General features: G+C 39.8%; 1 protein-coding gene across 7 annotated transcripts in view; it reads left to right on the forward strand.

The window, feature by feature from the left end:
* ERC2 (ELKS/RAB6-interacting/CAST family member 2) overlaps positions 1 to 21,943 on the forward strand; it is a 997,915-nt gene that overhangs the window by 538,567 nt on the left and 437,405 nt on the right. For 5 of the 7 annotated variants that reach the window (XM_055558162.1, XM_055558161.1, XM_055558164.1 and 2 more), the window contains one exon: positions 4,706 to 4,841. In XM_055558162.1, the coding sequence (XP_055414137.1) occupies positions 4,706 to 4,841 (136 nt within the window). Of the gene's footprint in view, positions 1 to 4,705; positions 4,842 to 5,327; positions 5,456 to 13,191; positions 13,307 to 21,943 lie in introns of those variants that run through there. The other 2 variants (XM_055558167.1, XM_055558165.1) reach the window with 2 other exon arrangements.

Consider the following 21,943-nt stretch of genomic DNA (forward strand, 5'->3'; position numbering starts at 1 on the left):
TTTAAATAAATGAGATCTCACACCTGGTGAAAGTAGTATTTACTTTGAGTGTCCGAGAAGGTGTAAGGTTTTTGAAAGTATTTCACATAGTTTCTAAATTCAAACATTATTATTGTATCAATTAGATATATATTAACATAGAGAAATGACAATGACATCAATGCAAGCATTCATTCAATCAAATGAGTATTTTTGAAAGTATGATGCTCTCTCAACAGCAAGTTAGAGAATACATTTATTTTAATTTGACGGACTATTTTAGTGAGAATAGCAGGATTCTGTCCTCTCTGACTTTCATTCCATTTTAAAAAAATGTATTTTATTTGAGATAGAGTTAGTTCACAATGTTATATTAATTTCTGCTGTATAGCAAAGTTATTCAGTTATACACATACACACACACACACACACACACACACATATATATTCCTTTTATGTTTTCTTTTCCATTATGGTTTATCATGGGATATTGACTATAGTTCCCTGTGCTATATAAAAGGACCATGTTGTTTATCAGTTCTCTATATAGTAGTTTGCATCTGCTAATCCCAAACTGCCAGTCCATCCCTTCCCACCTTCCTCGTGGCAACCATAAGTCTGTTCTTTATGTCTGCGAGTCTGTTTCTGTTAGATAGATAAGTTCATTTGTGTCATATTTTAGATTCCACATTTAAGTGATATTATAGGGTATAACAAATGTCTTTTTCTGTCTGACTGACTATACTTAGTATGATAATCTCTAGGTTCACCCCTGTTGATGCAGATGACATTATTCTATTCTTGTTCATGGCTGAGTAGTATTCTGTTGTGTATGTGTTTGTGCACATGTGTGTGGTGTGTGTGTGTATGTATAGACTTTTAGATTTTTAGGTTGCTTCCAGGTCTTGGCTATTGTAAATGGGCAGTGAACTTTAGAGTGCATGTGTCTTTTCAAATTATAGTTTTCTCCGGATATACGCCCAGGAGTGAGATTGGAGGATCAATGGCAACTCTGATTTTAGTTTTCCGAGGAAACTTCATAACGTTTTCCATAGTGACTGTACCAATTTCCATTCCCACTATCAGAGTAAGAGGATACCCTTTTCACCACACACTCTCCAGCCTTTGTTATTTGTAGACATTTTAATGATGACCACTCTGACTGGTATAAGGTGTAGTTTTGGTTTGCATTTTTAACATCTTCTCTTTTGCCTATTGGCCATCTATCTATATGCTATCTTTGGAGAAATGTCAGGCATTCATTCTTAATATGGTAACCATTGTTGATCTTGATACCTATTGGAAGTTTAAAAGTGCTGACTTTTTAATTTTGAAAATTGATGTGACTTGCTTTATGAAACTGGTCAATTTAAGGTGAACATGGAAAGCTGACCCTATCACTGTACTCTCCCACTAACCTCTATTCACCACTGGATCCAATAACTGCTTTTTTGAAGAAACATTGTGTCTTGAATGTATTTTAATGATGTTTCCTTGCAGAAAAATTTCACTCCAATAAAGCCACGTTTTTTTCTAGAACATGGAGTAGGTCAGTTTCTGGCAGGACCTTGGCATGCCAGGGTGCCTAGTGGGTGGGAGTTTGGAAAGTGGGTGTCATTGACACTGTCCTCTGAGGCAGTACTGCCCAAGGGCTTTGTCATCTGCACCCCCAGGGACTCTACCTTCTTAAATTTAGAGACAGTTGAGATCTGTACTGAGTTTAGCCTGATTTATGCAGTGTGAATTTACTCCTGCAGGTGGTAAAAGGACTGATAAGTCACTTACAAATCTATATTCTTGGAAATGTCAAATTTATTGGTAGTAAAAATCACTATGGTAATTCATTCCAGTGAGCTTCTGTGGGTACATTTACTCTTCTTCATGGGATCTCAAATTTTTTAATTTCATGACTTCTCTACCTGCCTCCCTCTCTCTCCTCCTACCCTGAAAATGGCTGTTTCTGACCTGTGCTTCATGAACTTATGGCTTCCCTAAGGGGCACCTGAAAGAGAGAGTGTCTAGTAGATGAGGTGCTGATCACCTGTTCCCACCCCACCCCACTCCTTATCTCAATCCTACCTCTGGCAGAGCAATTTTTCCTTCCACTTTTAACTTTCAAGGAAACTTTCAGTCTAAGAAAGACTTCTACCCATAGAAATACATTTGAAAACCATAGCACTCCTGTCAAGGAGTTTGCATACTGTATATGTATCTCTTGATATTCACATGTACAGAGACAGGATGGTCATTTTTATCACCTTGCTGCCAAGTCACTTCAGTCGTGTCCGACTCTGTGCGACCCCATAGATGGCAGCCCACCAGACTCCCCGTCTCTGGGATTCTCCAGGCAAGAACACTGGAGTGGTTACTCTGCACTGATCTATTAAGCCCAAATCCTAAGCAGTGCCATTCAAAACCCAACCTTTCTAATCACTGGAGTCCTAAGTAAGTCAGTATTTGAAGGAATGCTTGGAGAATTTGATGATTGGCCTCCATCATAGAGTCCAAACTTTAGTTTCTCTTTTTTCCTAGCTACTCATTCTTAATTTAGGAAAGCTTTCAGGGATTTGTGGATTTTGAATTTTTTTTTTTTTCTTTTTGGATTGAAAAACCACTCCAGGAAATAAGGTCTAATATGTTCAAACTGCTTCAAGAACTATGTAGGAGTTTTTTTAACAGTGCAAATGATGTTTGTAATAATAATCTATTGTATTTAACCCTGGTACTTGCAGGGGAAATATTTAGCAATTAGTTCTATATAAGTGTGGATTTTAAAGTAATAAAAAAAAGTATTTGGTTATAAAGATGTTCTCTAATTGAACAGTCTCACTGGTGTTATGGACCTCTCCACCGCATTCTGTTACTGATCTTACTTCCTATGCAACAAGAAAATGTGCTTCCCCTGGCTTAGTGTGAACTTTAGAACCTCTATATTCTTGTTCAATTAGGAAGCAAGAGGTCATTCTTAACACCTACATAGTAACCAAAAGACAGTCTTCTAAAAGTAGATTAGTGTGTACACTTAGTTCATAGCTTCATAGGTATGTAATACTATATTCACTAAAAATGAGAAATATCAGTGATTATCCAGTCCAAATAATGAGTAACAGGATGGTTATTCCACCTCACCTTTTATCCCCTTAATATGTGCCACCAGGAGTATTTAAATCACTGCTTCAGTTGGTTCTGTAAATATTTGTAAAGAGCCAAAGTGTTCAGAATATTTTTACTAGCAAGATTTCTCATAGATTTCTCAGCTTAATAAACAATTCTCTTGAACTTCATTTTCTTGGCATTGGAGGGTGTAGGGGAGTATATAATTTCATAAGGACTAGAAATAAGGGTTTCTTGTTGAGTGGGCTACCACCTGGTTATTGTTTCATCTGGACATGTTTGCTGTTTATCATCTAATTCTCATCTCATCCATAAGTTTGCAAGAGCAGTGGTTCTCAATACCCTTCTGTTGGGAGTCAGGGCTCAGTAACAGTGGCTGACTCAGCAGTGCTGGGGAGAGGTCACAGAAGGATTACTGGGGACCCCCAGGTGACTCTGCTCCAGGGCTCTCCTCTTCTGGAATCACTGCTCCTGAGCGCTCTGTACTGCCCTCCTGTCTCCTCATGTGTTGGATTAGATTTATGGGAGCTGCTGTCGACATGGTTGCCTAAATCTGTGGAATGTTTTGCTAAACACTGCTGGTGAAATAGTCCACATGAAGTCTGTAACTCCCTCCAACATACACACCTTTTTTTTTTAAGAAAACTGTCTTCTATCCTTAGTCTTTTATTCACTTGATCGCTTTATGATTTTTCACTTTGAAATCCTATAGATTCATTAAGAACTTTTATTCCAACCACTCAGGCTTTATTTAACATGGTGATTAGCCAAAGTGTTACTCTGCTTGAGCTACGTGATGACAGTGTATTTGATTGGAGCCTTGTAATTATTATTTTAAAATCAAAGTAATAGATTATGATTTCAAAATAGGAACATGATCCAAAAGAATAATAGTAATTAGAACAGCAACCACTTAGAAGAAGGTAAATGCCCCCATCACAGACCACAGGGCCCTCTGTGTGGCCTGAGTCCCACCTACCTTTGCAGTTCCATTTCCTATCTCACTTCTTCCCCAACGCTGTACCTTCCTACTCCCTGTCCCCCCACCTTGCCTGGACTAGCTTCACTGTACCCTTCCAGTTGATAGAAGTAACTGGGTTCTTTCCTGCCTTGGGAATAACACCTGCTGTTCTTTCTACCTAAGGGGCTCCTCCACTAGTGTCTCCTGGGTGGGATCCTTTGAGTCTCACCCATAGTCTTGTTTCCTTAGGAGGTTTCCCTGAACACAGTGACTGAAGTCATTCCCCCACCGTACTGCTTGTCCACATATAATCACATCATCATCTCTCACAGCACGCTATTTATTTCCTTCAACATATGGAAACCCAAGTTGTGTGTTCTTGGTCCTTGTCTGTCTCCTCCCAGGACTTCTAGCTCCATGAGGAGGGTGAAGACTATACCTGTCCCGTTCACCACAGCAGCCTCACTGCCATTCTGGCACCTGGTGTTAAGTGGGTGCTCCAGACATATTTGTGGTTGAATGAATGGAATGTTTTGAAGTCCTAAATTTTCCTGAACACATATCAAAATATTCTATACTGGGCACTTCTATTACGATAACACATTATCTTCCAATGGCTGAATTTAACCAAGCTGTGCTGACTTTTCTCAGGCATATGAAGGATCAGAACAAGAAGGTGGCCAACCTGAAGCACAATCAACAGTTGGAGAAAAAGAAGAATGCCCAGTTACTGGAAGAAGTCCGCAGGCGAGAGGATAGCATGGCTGACAACTCTCAGCATTTGCAGGTGAGTCTAGCCTTCTCCTCTTAACCCTTAAATAATTGGAGATCAATTCCCTCCAAAATATACTCCTTGCTGTAGGAAAGCATGCATGGAAATGGTGGACGTACCTTTGCTCTAAGTCCTGCACTAACCATGTACGCCCAGGGAACCCAGTAGGTCTTTCTGAGTACGGAGCAAAATAGTGCCCAAGAAAGGCAGGTTATGGTGGAACTTGCTCAATCTGCACACAGTCTCTTGGTTCCTGTGCCTCACCTTAAAAGGTAAGGGCTGCGGTTATAGAGTTGGCAAGAAGCTTGAAACAGAAACGTCTTCCTTTTAGAATTATATTGAACTTGTTTTGGTGTCAGGAGTGAAATGTATGGGTGTTATCACAGAAGGTATTTGGAAGAGGATGCATCAAACTGATTTCAGACATTTTACAGAACTGGTTTTGTTTTGTTCAAAACTCCAAGGCTCTGATCATTATTCTGTCTTTTCTGTGGAATATAGTTATCTCTGAATGGATGGCCCTATCTCAGAAACCAACTGGCCGACTGAAAACACCAATTTTTCCTCATTAGCCATCCCTATTTTTGGCGAAAGAGCTCTCCCCATGTGCTCAATAAAACATTCAAGCTAAAACAGGGTATTTGCTTTGAAGTTCCTTTATTTATTCCAGTGTGCCTTTAAACAGAGCAGTTCAAGTTCGAGTTGGCCGGAGTTCATGTTAAATTCTGCTTATTAATTAGTGTCTTTCTCTAGTTATATATTAGGTTTCCTCCTTGGAGATTGAAGAAGTTAGATAATTTCAGTATGTACTCATAATTCTCTTTTTTAATTGACTGAAAGAGAAATAAGTAATTATTCCAGAGTAGGAAATACAAGGAAATGTCTTGCATAGAACATGTCACAAGGTGGTTACATAGTCAATATTAGTTTCTTTTTTCTCTGTATTCTGGAGGTGCCCTGATGATGTCAATCAAACCCCTTTACATTGATGCCTGATTTGGGTATCATGATAGTAGCATCAAGTCCTTTGTTCCCTCCTGGGATCATCTTTGGATGGACTAGTAGTTTATTTCAATCCATGGCTTCCTCAGTGTTTTTGAGAAATCAGTCTTGGGGTTTTTTGAGAAATCAATCTCCCATGAATCATATGAGATATTATATTAGAACCTACAAATTGAGATCATAACTAAAAGTTGCAGAACTATATTGCCTTGTCAGACGTGTATTCTTATTCATGCCTTAGAGTAATGTTGGTGATTTTATATATGGTAATACTAGAGTCTCAGAAAAGGTATGAAGTAGCATCCTAGTAAGTGGTAGACATGGAACTGACTTCAAGTCTTCCTGCCTTCAAGAAACAAATGGAGAGGAACAATAGCAGTAGTGGATCCCATTTATTAACTTTTCAGTATGCTGTGTACTGTGCTGTCTTTGGTTCTGTCAGCTGGGTTTGTTGGGACTCTTATTTCCAAGTCATAGGAACACAACAAGTTGAACTAAGAAGAAAAAAGGGACTCTGTTGGCTCAGGAAACTGAAAATTCCAGGAATAGACCCCAGATCTTATAACATGAAGGTATTCACACAATAGCATCAGGAATCTGTCTTCGTTCTACTCACAGGCGTGCTCTGCTCTTGGTTGCCTTGATTCTCAGGAAGGCTGTTCCACAGTGATGCCAACTACGGCTACCAGCATTCAGTCTACATTGTACAAGTGCAGTCACCCCAGGGGGAGGAGAAAAGTTCTTTCTGAGGAGTTGTGGCAGGAATCTGAAGGCAGATAGAATGAATAAATTGGCCAGGCCATGATCAACTTATATGGTTACCTGGAGTCTAGAGAAAAAGGGTTAACCTCACCCAAGTCACATGGTCTGAGACTGAGGACAAGATATCCCTCACACAAAAGAGGGTTCTGCTCAGAAGGGATGCTGGGCAGATAAAATCACAGAGATCCATTATAGCCATAGTATGGGGTAGATTAACTATTATCCCATTTGATATATGAGAAGGAGGAGGAGGCCCCAAATTATTCAGCTAGTAAGTGGCAGAGTTGGGACACAAATCCAGATCTGACTGTCTTCAAGTAGTGAGAGTTCTAATTAAGAAAGGAAGGCAAAAAAAAACAAAAAACAAAAAACAACCTGTGGAGTGGCAGAGATACTTCATGGAACAGTGGGATTGGAGCTAAGTTTGACATGGAAGGGATGGAGCAGTAGGGCAGGCTCACCAAGCAGGAGAGCTATCAGAGAATGTACAGAGGCTGCATAGCACAAAACATAACAAACCAGTTGGTCATGGTGACACAGAGATTAAGTGTTGTTATTATCTTCCTTAACTGACTCTGGAGCTAGAATGCCTAGGTTTCAAGCTTCCAAATTTACCAGCTGAATGTTCTTAGCAGGTTATTTCCCTGAGCCTCAGTTTTTTCATCTGTAAAATGGGTATGATCATTGCACCTACTCCAGAGTTACAGTGAGGACTAAAGAGTCAGTGCATGTAAAGGATTTAGAACTGTGCTTGGCACAAGTTGTGCTCAAAATAAGTGTTAGTGATTGACTGTTTTTATATTGGGTTCGTCAGAAAGTTCATTCAAGTTTTTCCATAAGAGGTTATGAAGCATTAGAAGCATATTTTAGAATATGTATTATATGTGTGGGTATTTGTGCAGTTCTGCTGATATGTGTTGAGCATCAAAGTCTCTGCTTTTTTCTATATATAGTAATTTTTTTCTTTTCTAAGGACATGTCTAGTTATGGAAATTAATGTCTTGTTTTGGCCCATGAACTTTTGTATAGCAATATTTTCATAAGGGCCTTGATAACTACCTCATAGGCATATTCATAAAAGATAGCATGGTCTGGAATTGCTTAGTTGCATTCCTGACCACCCCAAATAAAGGAGAACATTTGAAATGCAATAAAAAGTAATCACGATTAATTTTGATGAAAATGTCTCTGGTTAAGGTTAATAGAGAGTGAAACTCCCACTTTCCTGGATTGTGAAGCAGATGTACTCAGATGCAGTAATTACTGCCTTCTGAAGACAGAACTTTTCTTTCTGGGGGCACTTGATTTTTTAGTTTTACTGTTGTTTTAGGTACTTCCTGTTTATAAGTTAGCCTGCTAATCCCTTTAAGTTTCAGTCAGTTGAGATCTGGTTTCGAAGGGCTGGTTGGTTGATTGGTTGGTAGACATTAAGTTTGGCACCTACTAAATTTGACTGTGGCTCAGATCATGAACTCCTTATTGCCAAATTCAAACTTAAATTGAAGAAAGTAGGGAAAACCACTAGACTGACCATTCAGGTATGACCTAAATCAAATTCCTTATGATTATACGGTGGAAGTGAGAAATAGATTTAAGGGACTAGATCTGATAGACAGAGTGCCTGATGAACTATGGTTGGAGGTTTGTGACATTGTACAGGAGACAGGGATCAAGACCATCCCCATGGAAAAGAAATGCAAAAAAGCAAAATGGCTGTCTGGGGAGGCCTTACAAATGGCTGTGAAAAGAAGAGAAGTGAAAAGCAAAGGAGAAAAGGAAAGATATAAGCATCTGAATGCAGAGTTCCAGAGAATAACAAGGAGAGAAAAGAAAGCCTTCCTCAGTGATCAAAGCAAAGAAATAGAGGAAAACAGCAGAATGGGAAAGACTAGATATCTCTTCAAGAAAATTAGAGATACCAAGGGAACATTTCATGCAAAGATGGGCTCAATAAAGGACAGAAATGGTATGGACCTAACAGAAGCAGAAGATATTAAGAAGAGGTAGCAAGAATACACAGAAGAACTGTACAAAAAAGATCTTCACGACCCAGATAATCATGATGGTGTGATCACTGACCTAGAGCCAGACATCCTGGAATGTGAAGTCAAGTGGGCCTTAGAAAGCATCACTATGAACAAAGCTAATGGAGGTGATGGAATTCCAGCTGAGCTATTTCAACTCCTGAAAGATGATGCTGTGAAAGTGCTACACTCAATATGCCAGCAAATTTGGAAAACTCAGCAGTGGCCACAGGACTGGAAAAGGTCAGTTTTCATTCCAATCCAAAGAAAGGCAATGCCAAAGAATGCTCAAACTACCACACGATTGCACTCATCTCACACGCTAGTAAAGTCATGCTCAAAATTCTCCAAACCAGGCTTCAGCAATATGTGAACCGTGAACTTCCAGATGTTCAAGCTGGTTTTAGGAAAGGCAGAAGAACCAGAGATCAAATTGCCAACATCTGCTGGATCATGGAAAAAGCAAGAGAGTTCCAGAAAAACATCTATTTCTGCTTTATTGACTATGCCAAAGCCTTTGACTGTGTGGATCATAATAAACTGTGGAAAATTCTGAAAGAGATGGGAATATCAGACCACTTGACCTGCCTCTTGAGAAACCTGTATGCAGGTCAAGAAGCAACAATTAGAACTGGACATGGTGGGTATTCATTGGAAGGACTGATGTTGAGGCTGAAACTCCAATACTTTGGCCACCTCATGTGAAGAGCTGACTCATTGGAAAAGACCCTGATGCTGGGGAAGATTGAGGGCAGGAGGAGAAGGGGACAACAGAGGATGAGATGGTTGGATGGCATCACCAACTCAATGGACATGGGTTTGGGTGGACTCTGGGAGTTGGTGATGGACTGGGAGGCCTGGCATGCTGCGGTTCATGGGGTCACAAAGAGTTGGACACCACTGAGGGACTGAACTGAACTGATTGTATACTACACATATCTTTTCTGAAGATGTAACATTTTAAAAATGATACTAGTGTTTTTCTGTTACTTTTCTGTTGTTACTACTTTTGTTAATGGTTATCAAGTTGTGGGTGTTTTCTGTGATCTGCCTCTGTATCTATTTTGCCCATAAGCGCCAGAATTTTTAGGGTGTTATTTGGAAGAATAAATGGCAATAGGACAGAAAAAAAAAAAGAACTGGACATGGAACAACAGACTGGTTCCAAATCAGAAAAGGAGTACATCAAGGCTGTATATTGTCACCTTGCTTATTTAACTCCTATGCAGAGTACATCATGAGAAACACTGGGCTGGAAGAAGCACAAGCTGAAATCAAGATTTCTGGGAGAAATATCAATAACCTCAGATAGGCAGATGACACCACCCTTATGACAGAAAGTGAGGAGGAACTAAAAAGCCTCTTGATGAAAGTGAAAATGGAGAGTGAAAAAGTTGGCTTAAAGCTCAACATCCAGAAAACGAAGATCATGGCATCCGGTCCCATCACTTCATGGCAAATAGATGGGGAAACAGTGGAAACAGTGTCAGACTTTATTTTTGGGGGCTCCAAAATCACTGCAGATGGTGACTGCAGCCATGAAATTAAAAGACGCTTACTCCTTGGAAGGAAAGTTATGACCAACCTAGACAGCATATTGAAAAGCAGAGACATTACTTTGCCAACAAAGGTCCGTCTAGTCAAGGCTATGGTTTTTCCAGTGGTCATGTATGGATGTGAGTGTTGGACTGTGAAGAAAGCTGAGGGCCGAAGAATTGATGCTTTTGAACTGTGGTGTTGGAGAAGACTCTTGAGAGTCCCTTGGACTGCAAGGAGATCCAACCAGTCCATTCTGAAGGAGATCAGCCCTGGGTGTTCTTTGGAAGGAATGATGCTAAAGCTGCAACTCCAGTACTTTGGCCACCTCATGCGAAGAGCTGACTCATTGGAAAAGACTCTGATGCTGGGAGGGATTGCGGGCAGGAGGAGAAGGGGACGTCAGAGGATGAGATGGCTGGATGGCATCACCGACTCGATGGACGTGAGTCTGAGTGAACTCTGGGAGTTGGTGATGGACAGGGAGGCCTGGCGTGCTGCAATTCATGGGGTTGCAAAGAGTCAGACACGACTGAGCGACTGAACTGAACTGAAACTTGACTTATTCTACACCAGCATTTTGTAATGTTTCAACACCCTTACTTCATGATTTTGATGAACCAAATAGGTATTATATCCAGGAAAATCTTAGATAAAAGTGCTGCCTGCAACAGTAATAGCTGTTGGATCAGACTCCAAAGAGAGATCGAAGAGATTCATCCAGTTGGTATGAAAATCGGAGACAAATTTTAATGTAGATAAAGGGACCATGTTATTTATTATCCAAACTAGTAGAGAAGCAAAAACTGGACCATTTCAGTTAAACCTAGAAATGCAGTCATATTAAGAAAGATTTTACAAACTCACCCTTCTTTAGTTCCTAAGTTTATAGTTTTATGGCAGGAATTGCAGGCTCAAGTGCCTTCAGGGTCTAGACTATTAATGTAAATAAGAAACAGGTTTGCATGTAAGAAAATTTATGATGTCTGGTTCTTTCAGCTTTTTTTTTTTTTTTTGGTAGAGATGTATCAGTTAGCAAGTGCTACAATAATGCTGTGTAGCAAATCACCCCCAAACTCAATGACTTTAAAGCACCAATAGTTATTCTCACAGATTTTTAGGTAGACAAAGTAGCTCAGCTGCTCCAGAGTGAACTAGGGTGGGTACGTCTATTGCTCACTCAGGTCTGTGGGTGGCTGGACAGCTCTCTTCCACATGAGTTTGTTCTGATGCTCAGGCTGAAGGGGCATCAGTAACCAAGGTAAACTTTCTATGACAGTAGCAGAGACACAAGACAGAAAGCCAAAAGGTGCTTTGTCTCATAAGGCCTAGTCTTAAACTATCACTGATTTTTCACCCCACTTCAAGGCACATGGTTAAGCTAATAGTCAAGGTTTGGTGATCTACCCTCTGTCCAAGAAGAGAACATTGTAAAGAAATAGATATAAGGAAGGGTGAAGAATTGAGACCAGTCATTCAGTCTGTTAAAAAGAGATAATGTTTGGAAAAATATTTCTCTATTATAAGAAAAACAATAACATAAATATAATGAAAAATTGCAGCTGCAATAGCTTTAGTCTATGCATGAAATTGAGAGTGGCGGAGACTGTAGGGAACTCCAGAACTCTTGCCTCATTGAAAGGAGTTGGGACCACGAAACTTTGGCTAAATAGATATTGCCATTAGAGTGGGTTAGGGTTGAGGGACCTTCTGATTGCCATAAAAATGTAAAGTCTTATGTGAAATCCATGAATTTTAGAAAATCGGTTCAATTTTTTAAAGCACTCTGTGGGTCCAGTGAAGCACATGTGCTGGTGAATTGAGTGTTGGTTTTCAGCCTCTGCTGCACAGCCTCATGCTCTGATCCCACTGGTTTCATGTGGTATAAGTAGAGATTAAGAATGTACACTATCTAGCTCAGCCTGACCCATTGAAGAGAGATGGCAGTTTAGTGTATTTATGGTTTTTTTTTTCCTTGTTGTTGTTATTGGAAAATACCTTGAGTGGCTTGAATTACTGTTCCTCAGAGGAGATACCCACAATATATAGGAATAGAGAGAATTCTTAATTAAAGTTCTAAAAAAAAAAAAAAAAAATTTTTTTTTTTTTGAGAATTGGCAAAGAGGGCAGGAAGGGAGAGATAAAGAGCCATGGAGTTGAACTGTCCAGTATTAAAATAGTGGCCCTTACTATTTTTAGCACAGGACCTTGAGTAAGGCAGAAGCTCTCTGGCTCTCACTTTTTTCATCTGTAAATGGGGATTACACTCTGTGGCTCCATGGGTGGGTTAAATAAGATGAGGTTTATGAAAGAGCCTAGCAGAGTACCTGGTCTATGTGAGGTTCAGTTATTAGAGCTTTCTCCCGGAGAGACTGATAATGAGCTTTTAAATATAGAAGACAGTGACCAATGGGAGTATCACGCAACAAATCCTTTGCAACTATTTTATGCTGATGAGTAATACAGATATAGAGAACACACCAGTAAATGAAAGTCTCCAATAAAGCATTAAAAAAACATTTTGGGCAAAAAGGAGGAAAAATTAAAACATTTTTCAAGTTTATGTTGAATTGTCTGTGAAAGTAAGATGTGAAAGATCGTGATTTTCTTGTATAATTCTCTAGAACTGTTCCCCAGGACACAGATTATGGAGCATAATATTTATGTCTGGCCTTGGGGCTTTGGGCTTCTGTGTGTCCCACTAGAGCCCACATGGACATTTTTCAACAAGGTGTTTTGCCGGAGATTCCCACTAAATCGTCATTACCAGAATGGGATGCATTTCCCACCCACCCCTCCACGCACAACTTCTGGCTATTTCTTGCTGAGTAAATATGCCAATTTGAAATCCCAGTGGACATCTTTGTAGATTTTGGCTTCATTTTCCCTATGCAGCTTATTGAGTTAATGAAGTAACATTCTAAGAAATACACACGCCAATATTTTATGTTCCTTTTCTGTTGTATGTCTGCAGAATTCTCTTCAATTTATTGCCTGAAAACTAAAGTCTGTTCTTGTATGCTTCCGTTTCCAAATTATAGGTTCCCAGGGAACTGTAAAGTTTCTTCTCTGCCAGTGGTTAAACCCAAGTGTGATCAGTTTAAAAAGCAAATGAATGTTCCCATTTATTCTTGTCCTTTTAGTAAAATTCTAAAAAATAAATAAAAAACCTAGAAAGACAATTTTATTTTTCTGTCTGTGCAATTCTGTGCAGCCATATCTTTTTTCCAATGAGACTTCCTTTACTTTGCTCCTCCAATTAGAATTGGAATCAGCTCACAGAGGAAGTGTAGCAAACAACATAAACCTCAAAAATGAGTAACTTTTAGCAAAACATATAGTTCATATGAAGTTCCCAAGCTTCGCTAGGATTCCACCCTCCCCACCCCTCCCCCCACCCCAAAGAGGGATGTGTGTGTTGTAAGCAGCAATTTTTAAGCCTCATATGTATATGTTCATCTCTCTAAGTCACTGAGTTAAGTTCAATTCTCTAAGTTTAAAATTATTACTCTGACTGTGATCTATGTTCATGTGTTATGGTACACTTCTAAGTACTGTCATTAGAAGAAACCTGACCAGCAGAGTTAAGAGATTCATCATTGTCAAAATACGATTATTTAGTTCCTAGTTTTTCACGGCTGTTCCATAGGCATGGTGTAGGGTGATTTAGGAAAGCTCCATTTCAGCCGTCTTGTCCAACATATGGAAGGATGAAAAAAGTCATCCTAAGATAGGTTTAAAAGGAAAACCCACATTTGTTCAAATTTTCATTAGAACTTAATATGATTTTTTTAATACTATGAGTTGCTTTATTTCTTTTGTCTTGTAATTTTCTACCTTGATGGGTAGAGATGGGGAAGTTCCATTAAGTTGTGGATGAATTCCATCGCGTTGTTGAAATGTGGACTGAGCTTCGTCCAACATTTCCAGACTCTGTTCAGGGTTTCAGATGATGAAAAATACTCAAGTATTTGCAAGTCTGTGGAGGACACAGAACATTGGCCAGGGGACTCAGGGTTAGTACAGAAGTGCTTTCTTTTCTTGGGGATTTATTTTGACATTTGTTTTTCTTTCACACTGTAATCCCCCACGAGCCAAAAAATGACTTTTGTTGTAGCAGGTCCCTGCAGGCATTCTCAGAAAGTCTTATTTGACAATCACTTTCTAGTAGCCTTGAGTTGAAGTTGTTCCTCTTTGTAGTAACTCATAGACTGTCAGGGGTGACAAGGCATCCTGTGCAATGTATATGGGAGCTCACCGTTTGTTACACTGTTCCAAGAAGCTAAGTGAAATCATGTAAATAAAACTGTTGTATGTGGAGTTTTTCTTCTTTCCTCCCAATAAAGTATTACTTGTTTTTCCAAATGTGCAGTAACTTGCATATTTCTTCTGAGAAACATCTTCAGCTTTTTTCTGAGGATTTGTGACCTAATCCTCCACTTCATATAGCCCCTCTGTACAAACAGAGTATATTTCTATGGAAAAGAGAGGTTTACCCTTAATCAAGTGTTGCCTAATCTACCTACTAAATTACCCCTTGGAGACAAAGTGGGGTTCACTATTCTTTGCTGCAGAGTTTTCACGTTTCAATCCATTAGTGCCTCTCCAGCAGTCCTCAGCAAAGTGGGTGTTTTTCAGGGTCAGAAGATCCTGCTGAATGAAATATAATGTATCTGTCACATGAAATCACTGTTATTATGGAAGTAGAGTCTTGAATGCTCTGGATAACTGGGCTTGAGGGGTAATGGGGGCTGGAAAAAGGAATCTTCCTAAAATATGTTAATCTTATTCACTTTGATGGAAGTTACTTAGGATGATTAGAGTTCTTTTTAAAATATTATCTCTTTTTTGTGTCTTTGGTCCCTGAAATACAAATTGATAAGGGGAAGGTAACATGCATCCCACTGTAATCTCCGGTGAGAATTAGAGATAGATGTGCTAAAGGGAAGAGTATGCTTCGCTTCTAGGGAGAGGGGAGGCTTTGCTTTGTAGAGTCTGCTTTTTTTATATATGTTTGTTTGTTTATGTATTTGGCTGTGCCGAGTCTTGGTTGCCACATACAGGATCTTCGATTTTCACTGTGGCATGCAGGATCTTTAATTGCACCCTGTAGGATCAAGTTCCTTGACCAAGGATCAAACCTGGGTTCCTGCATCCTTCCTGCAAGGATCAAACTAAGACTTCCAGAGTCTTAGTCACTGGACCACCAGAAAAGTCCTGTGTTTACCTTTAAATTTAACCTCCGGGTTTATTTTGAGGTGAGGTTTGGGCTGTAAAATGGAGACATCATTTTTATATGTTTGTTAAAATTACTGCAGATGATCAGTTTAGCCAATAATAACAGTGCACCTCAGCTAGAGCCCAGTGTGCTTCTCCAAGCGCTTTCATGGGATGGTCCTCCTTTCCCAGGTGAAAGTTTGTGAACTAGAAACCATGCTTTAAAAGCCCCTGAGAAATGAGACCTTTAACGTGTGTACTTAGGATCATCTGTATGTGTTCCTTCTCCTCTGCTTGAATCCGTTGCATGTGCAGTATAATTTTCAAAGTAGACCACAATGAAGGCATTACTAAAGGACCTACACTTTGAAGGCACAGGGACTGAAAGGAGAAAAAAGTTTTGAGAGCAAACTCTTATTATTTTTTCAAAAGTAAAATTTACATAACAATGCACATACATGGGATTCTGGGGTTTGGTTGTTCCTAGGGGGCAGTTGTGTTCAACATGTGTCAAAAGAGCCAGTCCAGTTAAACTGGTTCTTCCTGGTCAGGGTAATTATGGCAGGTTTACCCTAAGATATGGCTGCCAGAGGTTAGTCTTGGGGCACTTGCAAATCACAGTGTGTGCCACCCTGACATCAATAACCTCTTTCTAATAGATGCTGGTATTTCAGCACATTGCTGGCTAGCATGAAGATCTGGGCATGGCTAATTAAAAAAAAAATATTAGGTTTGACTTATGGCTTGTCCATAGCATTGCTAAGCTGTATGTTCTAACACTCCAGATTATGGAAATGACAGTCAATGGCATGGGCAATGATTTAGATGGAAATCTTGCAAAAAGAAAGTACAACTCTAAAATCTTGTTCCTACTCACTTAATAGTCTCTCCTATGATACCCGTTTGGAAAGTTGGTAATTTAGATTTATGACACTTTTAATTTCTTCTCTGCTATTACACCTTCCCTCTACATCTTATTTATATTACTTGTTTAAAAATAAAAACAAAAAACAAAACTCCTGCAAGGTTAAGCCATCATGAGTTTTTCTAACTAGAACTAGGACCATACAAGCCCCTTGTTTTGCTAATGAGGGAAGTAAGGGGCCCAGCAAAGGCAAATGACCTACCCCCAGGAGTCAATAGCCAAAGGGAGACCAGATCCCAGGCCTTCTGCATTCTTGTCCATTGCTGTTTGTGTAGCCCTCTGGTTCCAGAAGATACATCTGCCTTCAGTAGGATTTGAACCATTAACCCAAAGTCCAAAGATTAGGCCTGTGCTTTCTCAGTGTTGGATTTTAGATATACTATCTAAGATGACATAAAATTACCCCTCACAATAAACTAAGCTTTATGTGTATTTTGTAAACAAGATATTCTATCATCTCCTGTTCTCTCATGTTTTTTAAATTAGAGTAAATTAATAAGTGGCAAAGTGGGAAACTGCTATGAGTATCGTCTATGAAGCTTAGGACTCTTTAGATGATAAATAAAAATTGATTTAAGTTTTTCTATCTTTGTCACTTTTTCTCTTTTACAAAGGCTGAAAGTGAAAAGTGAAAGTGTTAGTTGCTCAATAGTGTTCCACTCTATGACCCCATGGCTCCTCTCCTCTGTCCTTGGAATTCTTTAGGCAAGATTCCTGGATTGGGTTGCCATTCCTTTCTCCAGATCTTCCCTACTCAGGAATTTAACCAGGGTCTCCTGCATTACAGAAAAATTATTGTTTGAACCACCAAGGAAGCCCTTTGTAGAGTCTGGTCACCCATAAACAAATGCACGAAGTCTCTTGTCATGGAAAACAAGTGTGAATTGCTTAGAGAGTTCAACAATAACAATGAGAACTGCTACTTTTTATTGAGCAATGAACTAGGTCAAGAATAAAGTCTTTGATTGAGTTCCTTGGGAAATGTAGAGTCTGAGATTAATATGCACGAGGTCGGTTGGGAGTGCTCTCAGGAAGGAAAGCCTGACTGAGCACAGGAAGAAACTGAACTGTAATTGCAGCAAAGGCCTCAGCAGTTCCTATCAGTTGCTCTGGAATTGGGGTGACCTTTTGGATGGAGTTGGGCCCAGTTAAGATGAGGGGGCTGGGCCATTGTAACCCCTCATCAACAATCAATGATGCAACCCACCCTGGGGATGGTAAGGAGGTTCTCAGGGCAGGCACATCCCTAGCAGCTGGCAAGTGAGTGCCTTGGTCTTGGAGAGGAATCGGGGCAGCGCACCACTGCATCTACAGCAGACATCCAGTATGGATATTGCACTGTCCCCTTTGACACCCACAGCAGATGCACACATCTGATCTCAGGGCTGTTTTGTGTACCCAGCTTCATAATTTTTTCAATACATGCAGCTGTTAAAAAAACCCATCCTAGTTGACCAAATCGCTCTGTATACACATTGACTTGTTTACTCTTCCCAATGAACAAATCATGTTACAAATATCTTTGAAGCAGTTTTTACAAATGAGAAGATTGAGACTGGGTGATTTTAAACAAGAGTAAGAGCTGGCATTTTTTTCCCTCAGGTCTCAACTGCAGTAACTATAGCCACAGTGAAAATAGTGGTAACACTATTCCAAAAACAGATAGAAAAGTTAGATGACATAAACTTGGGTAAGGAGGCTTCACTTGGATTTATAGATTATTGGTTTATCTTCTTTTAATTAATGGCATAGACTTCAGTTCAGTCACTCAGTCGTGTCCAATTCTTTGTGACCCCATGGACTACAGCACGCCAGGCTTCCCTGTCCATCACCAACTCCTGTAGCTTACTCAAACTCATGTCCATTGAGTCAGTGATGCCATCCAACCATCTCATCCTCTGTCTTCCCCTTCTCCTCCTGCCTTCAGTCTTTCCCAGGGTCTTTTCAAATGAGTCAGCTCTTCACATTAGGTGGCCAAAGTATTGGAGTTTCAGCTTCAACATCAGTCCTTGCATTGAACACCCAGGACTGATTTCCTTTAGGGTAGACTGGTTGGATCTCCTTGCATTCCAAAGGACTCTCAAGAGTCTTCTCCAACACCACAGTTCAAAAGCATCAATCCTTTGGTGCTCAGCTTTCTTTATAGTCCAACTCTCACATCTATACATGACTACTGAAAAAAACATAGCTTTGACTAGATGGACCTTTGTTGGCAAAGTAATGAGTCTGCTTTTTAATTTGTTGTCTAGGTTGGTCATAACTTTTCTTCCAAGGAGCAAGCTTCTTTTAATCTCATGGCTGCAATCACCATCTGCAGTGATTTTGGAGCCCAGAAAAATAAAGTCTGACACTGTTTCCACTGTTTCCCTGTCTATTTGCCATGGAGTGATCAGACTGGATGCCATGATCTTAGTTTTCTGAATGTTGAGCTTTAAGCCAACTTTTTTACTCTCTTCTTTCTCTTTCATCAAGTGGCTCTTTAGTTCTTCACTTTCTGCCATAAGTGTAGTGTCATCTGCATATCTGAGGTTGTTGATATTTCTCCCAGCAATCTTGATTCCAGCTTGTGCTTCATATTGTCCAGCATTTCTCATGATGTATTCTGTGTATAAGTTAAATAAGCAGGGTGACAATATAGACCTAAATGCTTCTTTTTTGCTATTGCTAAGTCACTTCAGTTGTGTCCGACTCTGTGCGATCCCATAGATGGCAGCCCACCAGGCTTCCCCATCCATGGGATTCTCCAGGCAAGAACACCAGAGTGGGCCGCCATTTCCTTCTCCAATGCAGGAAAGTGAAAAGTGAAAGTGAAGTCGCTCAGTCGTGTCTGACTCTCAGCGACCCTATGGACTGCAGCCTTCCAGGCTCCTCCATCCATGGGATTTTCCAGGCAAAAGTACTGGAGTGGGGTGCCATTGCCTTCTCCGTAAGCATGTAAAACTCTGTCTACATGTTGCCTCAGCTCAGCAAGCAGTCCCCTTGATGTTTTTTGAGGACTTTCATGCGCCAGGCACTGTGCTACCTGCTGGGCGTTTAACAACCAGTTTGGAAGAATTCTTTACCCTTGAGTATCTCAAGATCTTTTCCTCTGACTAAAGGTTTCTTTCTCAGGCTTCTGATTTGCAGCAGCTTCTGAAAGTAAACTAAAGAGTGTGTTCCTGGGCTGTTGCTTGCCCTAGGATGGAAGATGTGAAAGAGGTAACAAAGAATGTTTCTGCAGCTGGAGCCCTGGTGGGCAAGGGCAGAAGCTGTAGAAGGCCTTATGAGTCGTAGTTCAGCCTCGCAGCTTTCAGTGTCTGAGTGGTTGAGAGCTGAAAGGACCAAGGCAGTTGAGGATCTGAATTCTATTCTAGGTTCAATCTCTAATTAGCTGTGTGATTTTGAGCAGGTAGTTTCTGTTCTCTCTGAACCTGCTTTTTTGTCTACAAACCAAGAGGCTTATATTGGTGGTGAGGGCCCTTTCAGCTCTGAAATCTTGGAGTCCTGGAACTAGCTGAAGGATGCATATATGTGCTGAATTAAAAGTGCCAACAGAGAAGGCAGTTCATGGTCCACTGAGATACTGCTGCCCCAACACAGCATTCATGTCAGTGGTAGGGATGTCAGTTGGGAATTCAGGAAAATGGGGGAAACTGGTCTCCTTCTGACCCTGTAGTATAATATATTGCTTTAAATATAATTTATTGTAAGAACTCATTCTGTTTTCTATCTAAAGTGCAAGGTCTGCCATTTTGAAAAGACTTTTGTAGTGTGCATTAAAACATTGTTTTCACATTCTTTAGAGTAGTCGGTTATAATAATACAACCACCAATTGTTACTTTTTTTGGTGTATGATAAAGATTAGAACTGTGACAGTCTGGACATAAGATACATAATGCAGGAACTCCTCAGAATTGACCTACTTGGGTTACAGACTTATTTCTCAAGGGCAGGAGTTATGTGGCTTTTAAGTGTAATTGTAAAGTAGACTATTATTTTAATAAGCCACTATGTCAATAGGGGCTATTCCCTGCCACCCCGACTATGTGGGTCATAGTTGTGGGAAAATAGAGACTGATTTGACAAAAACCTGGTTGAAAGTGTCTAGGTACACATTTCCCACATACAGTTATGAAAGTGAAGTTCTAGGAGATACTATTAGAAAAAAGGATTCCATTTGTCAACTATCTTTGGGAACAATGCATACTCCCTCACTTGGAGAGTCACTGTGCATATTAGCATATTAAAGACACTCAGAAGTCCTGTGATCAAGAAAACTGTTTTGTCTTCTTTAATCCAAAATTTCTCCAAATTGTTTGGCAAAAGAAATCCCTCCCCACCCCCCACCTTGGGATACCTACTAACATGGCTAACAGTTAGTATTTTCTAAAACTTGGACAAATGACAATCTAGGCAATTTATAGTGCTGATGGCTGAAGTTTGTAGTCAGCTCTTTGATTACAGTTTGAGATGGAGCAAACTCTATAATAATGCTTTATTAAGCATTATCTTGCTGAACAAGAATTCACCTTGGCATCTTAAAATGGCTTTACACCTGCCCCTTGATTAACAATAGTTGTGTTAGAATGAGTGGCCAAGAAAGTTTTGCTTCTGATATCCTTTTAAAAAGTTGCAGCTCGTTAAAAAAAAGTTGATGTGAGGCAACCTTGAAAAGTGTTTCTGACATGTATAGTAATATTTCCTTCTGTCACTTCTTGACTCTGGGATCTGTGTTGACTTCTGATTATAAACTCACATCATATTATACCCCAAATCCAAATCTGATGAAGAATATTTTGGAGGAAGATGTGAAAATTATTCCAGTCTTGAAATATAAAATTGGATTCTTAAGGTGTCCATTGTTAATTCTCACTTGCATACAGTTTTGCCCTCTTCCTGCTAAAGCAGGCATTGGCAGTGTGGAATACAGTGCTTCGTGTTCCTGTTATGCTGTCAAAATCAATTATACGGGTTGAAAGTGAAGCACAGAGCGTCCCTGTGTCATTACTAGCAGGCTTGTTTTTATTTTGGTTGTACATTTTTGGCTGTGAAAGGATCCTTATGAGAAATTAGAAAACCACAAATTTGAAAATGTTAACAGTTAAACAATATAACCTTGAATGTGTGTCTCTTGGATGCCTGAGTCTGATCATAAACGGGGCTGTAATTTCTGAATGAACGGCACCTCTCTTAACCTGGCTTAATGATGGCTTTACCCTTTTACTCATCTTACAAGATTATTTACCCCCTTAACCTAAATGGGGAATTAAGGCCATATGAGACTGTGGCTTCATTCACCTGGTTAAAGTTTCACTTCACAGGAATCACCACAGTCCAATGTTTGAGACCAGGGTAATAGTTAAAATTTCATCTTTTGGGGCTGTGGTGTCTGGAAGATATATTACAAGTGGGGGGAGACCCCACTTTTCAGTTTTAACTGATTCTATGATGTTTGTAGTTCTTAAAACTTGTTTTTTTAACCATATAAAAATAAGGTCATATCTCTGTATTTTGAATGCTGATGAAATGAAAGTTTCATTCATGTATTTATTCATTCCACAGCCATTTGTATCAGGCTCTGTACTAACCTCTTAGGTTTCTGAGACCAGGTTTTTGCTTCTTCCTCACCTTCTGTAATGGTCAAATATATCTATGCCAACATAATCATAAT

Source organism: Bubalus kerabau, chromosome 20 (genome assembly GCF_029407905.1).
Source record: "Bubalus kerabau isolate K-KA32 ecotype Philippines breed swamp buffalo chromosome 20, PCC_UOA_SB_1v2, whole genome shotgun sequence".
In the NCBI taxonomy this organism is placed as follows: domain Eukaryota; kingdom Metazoa; phylum Chordata; class Mammalia; order Artiodactyla; family Bovidae; genus Bubalus; species Bubalus kerabau.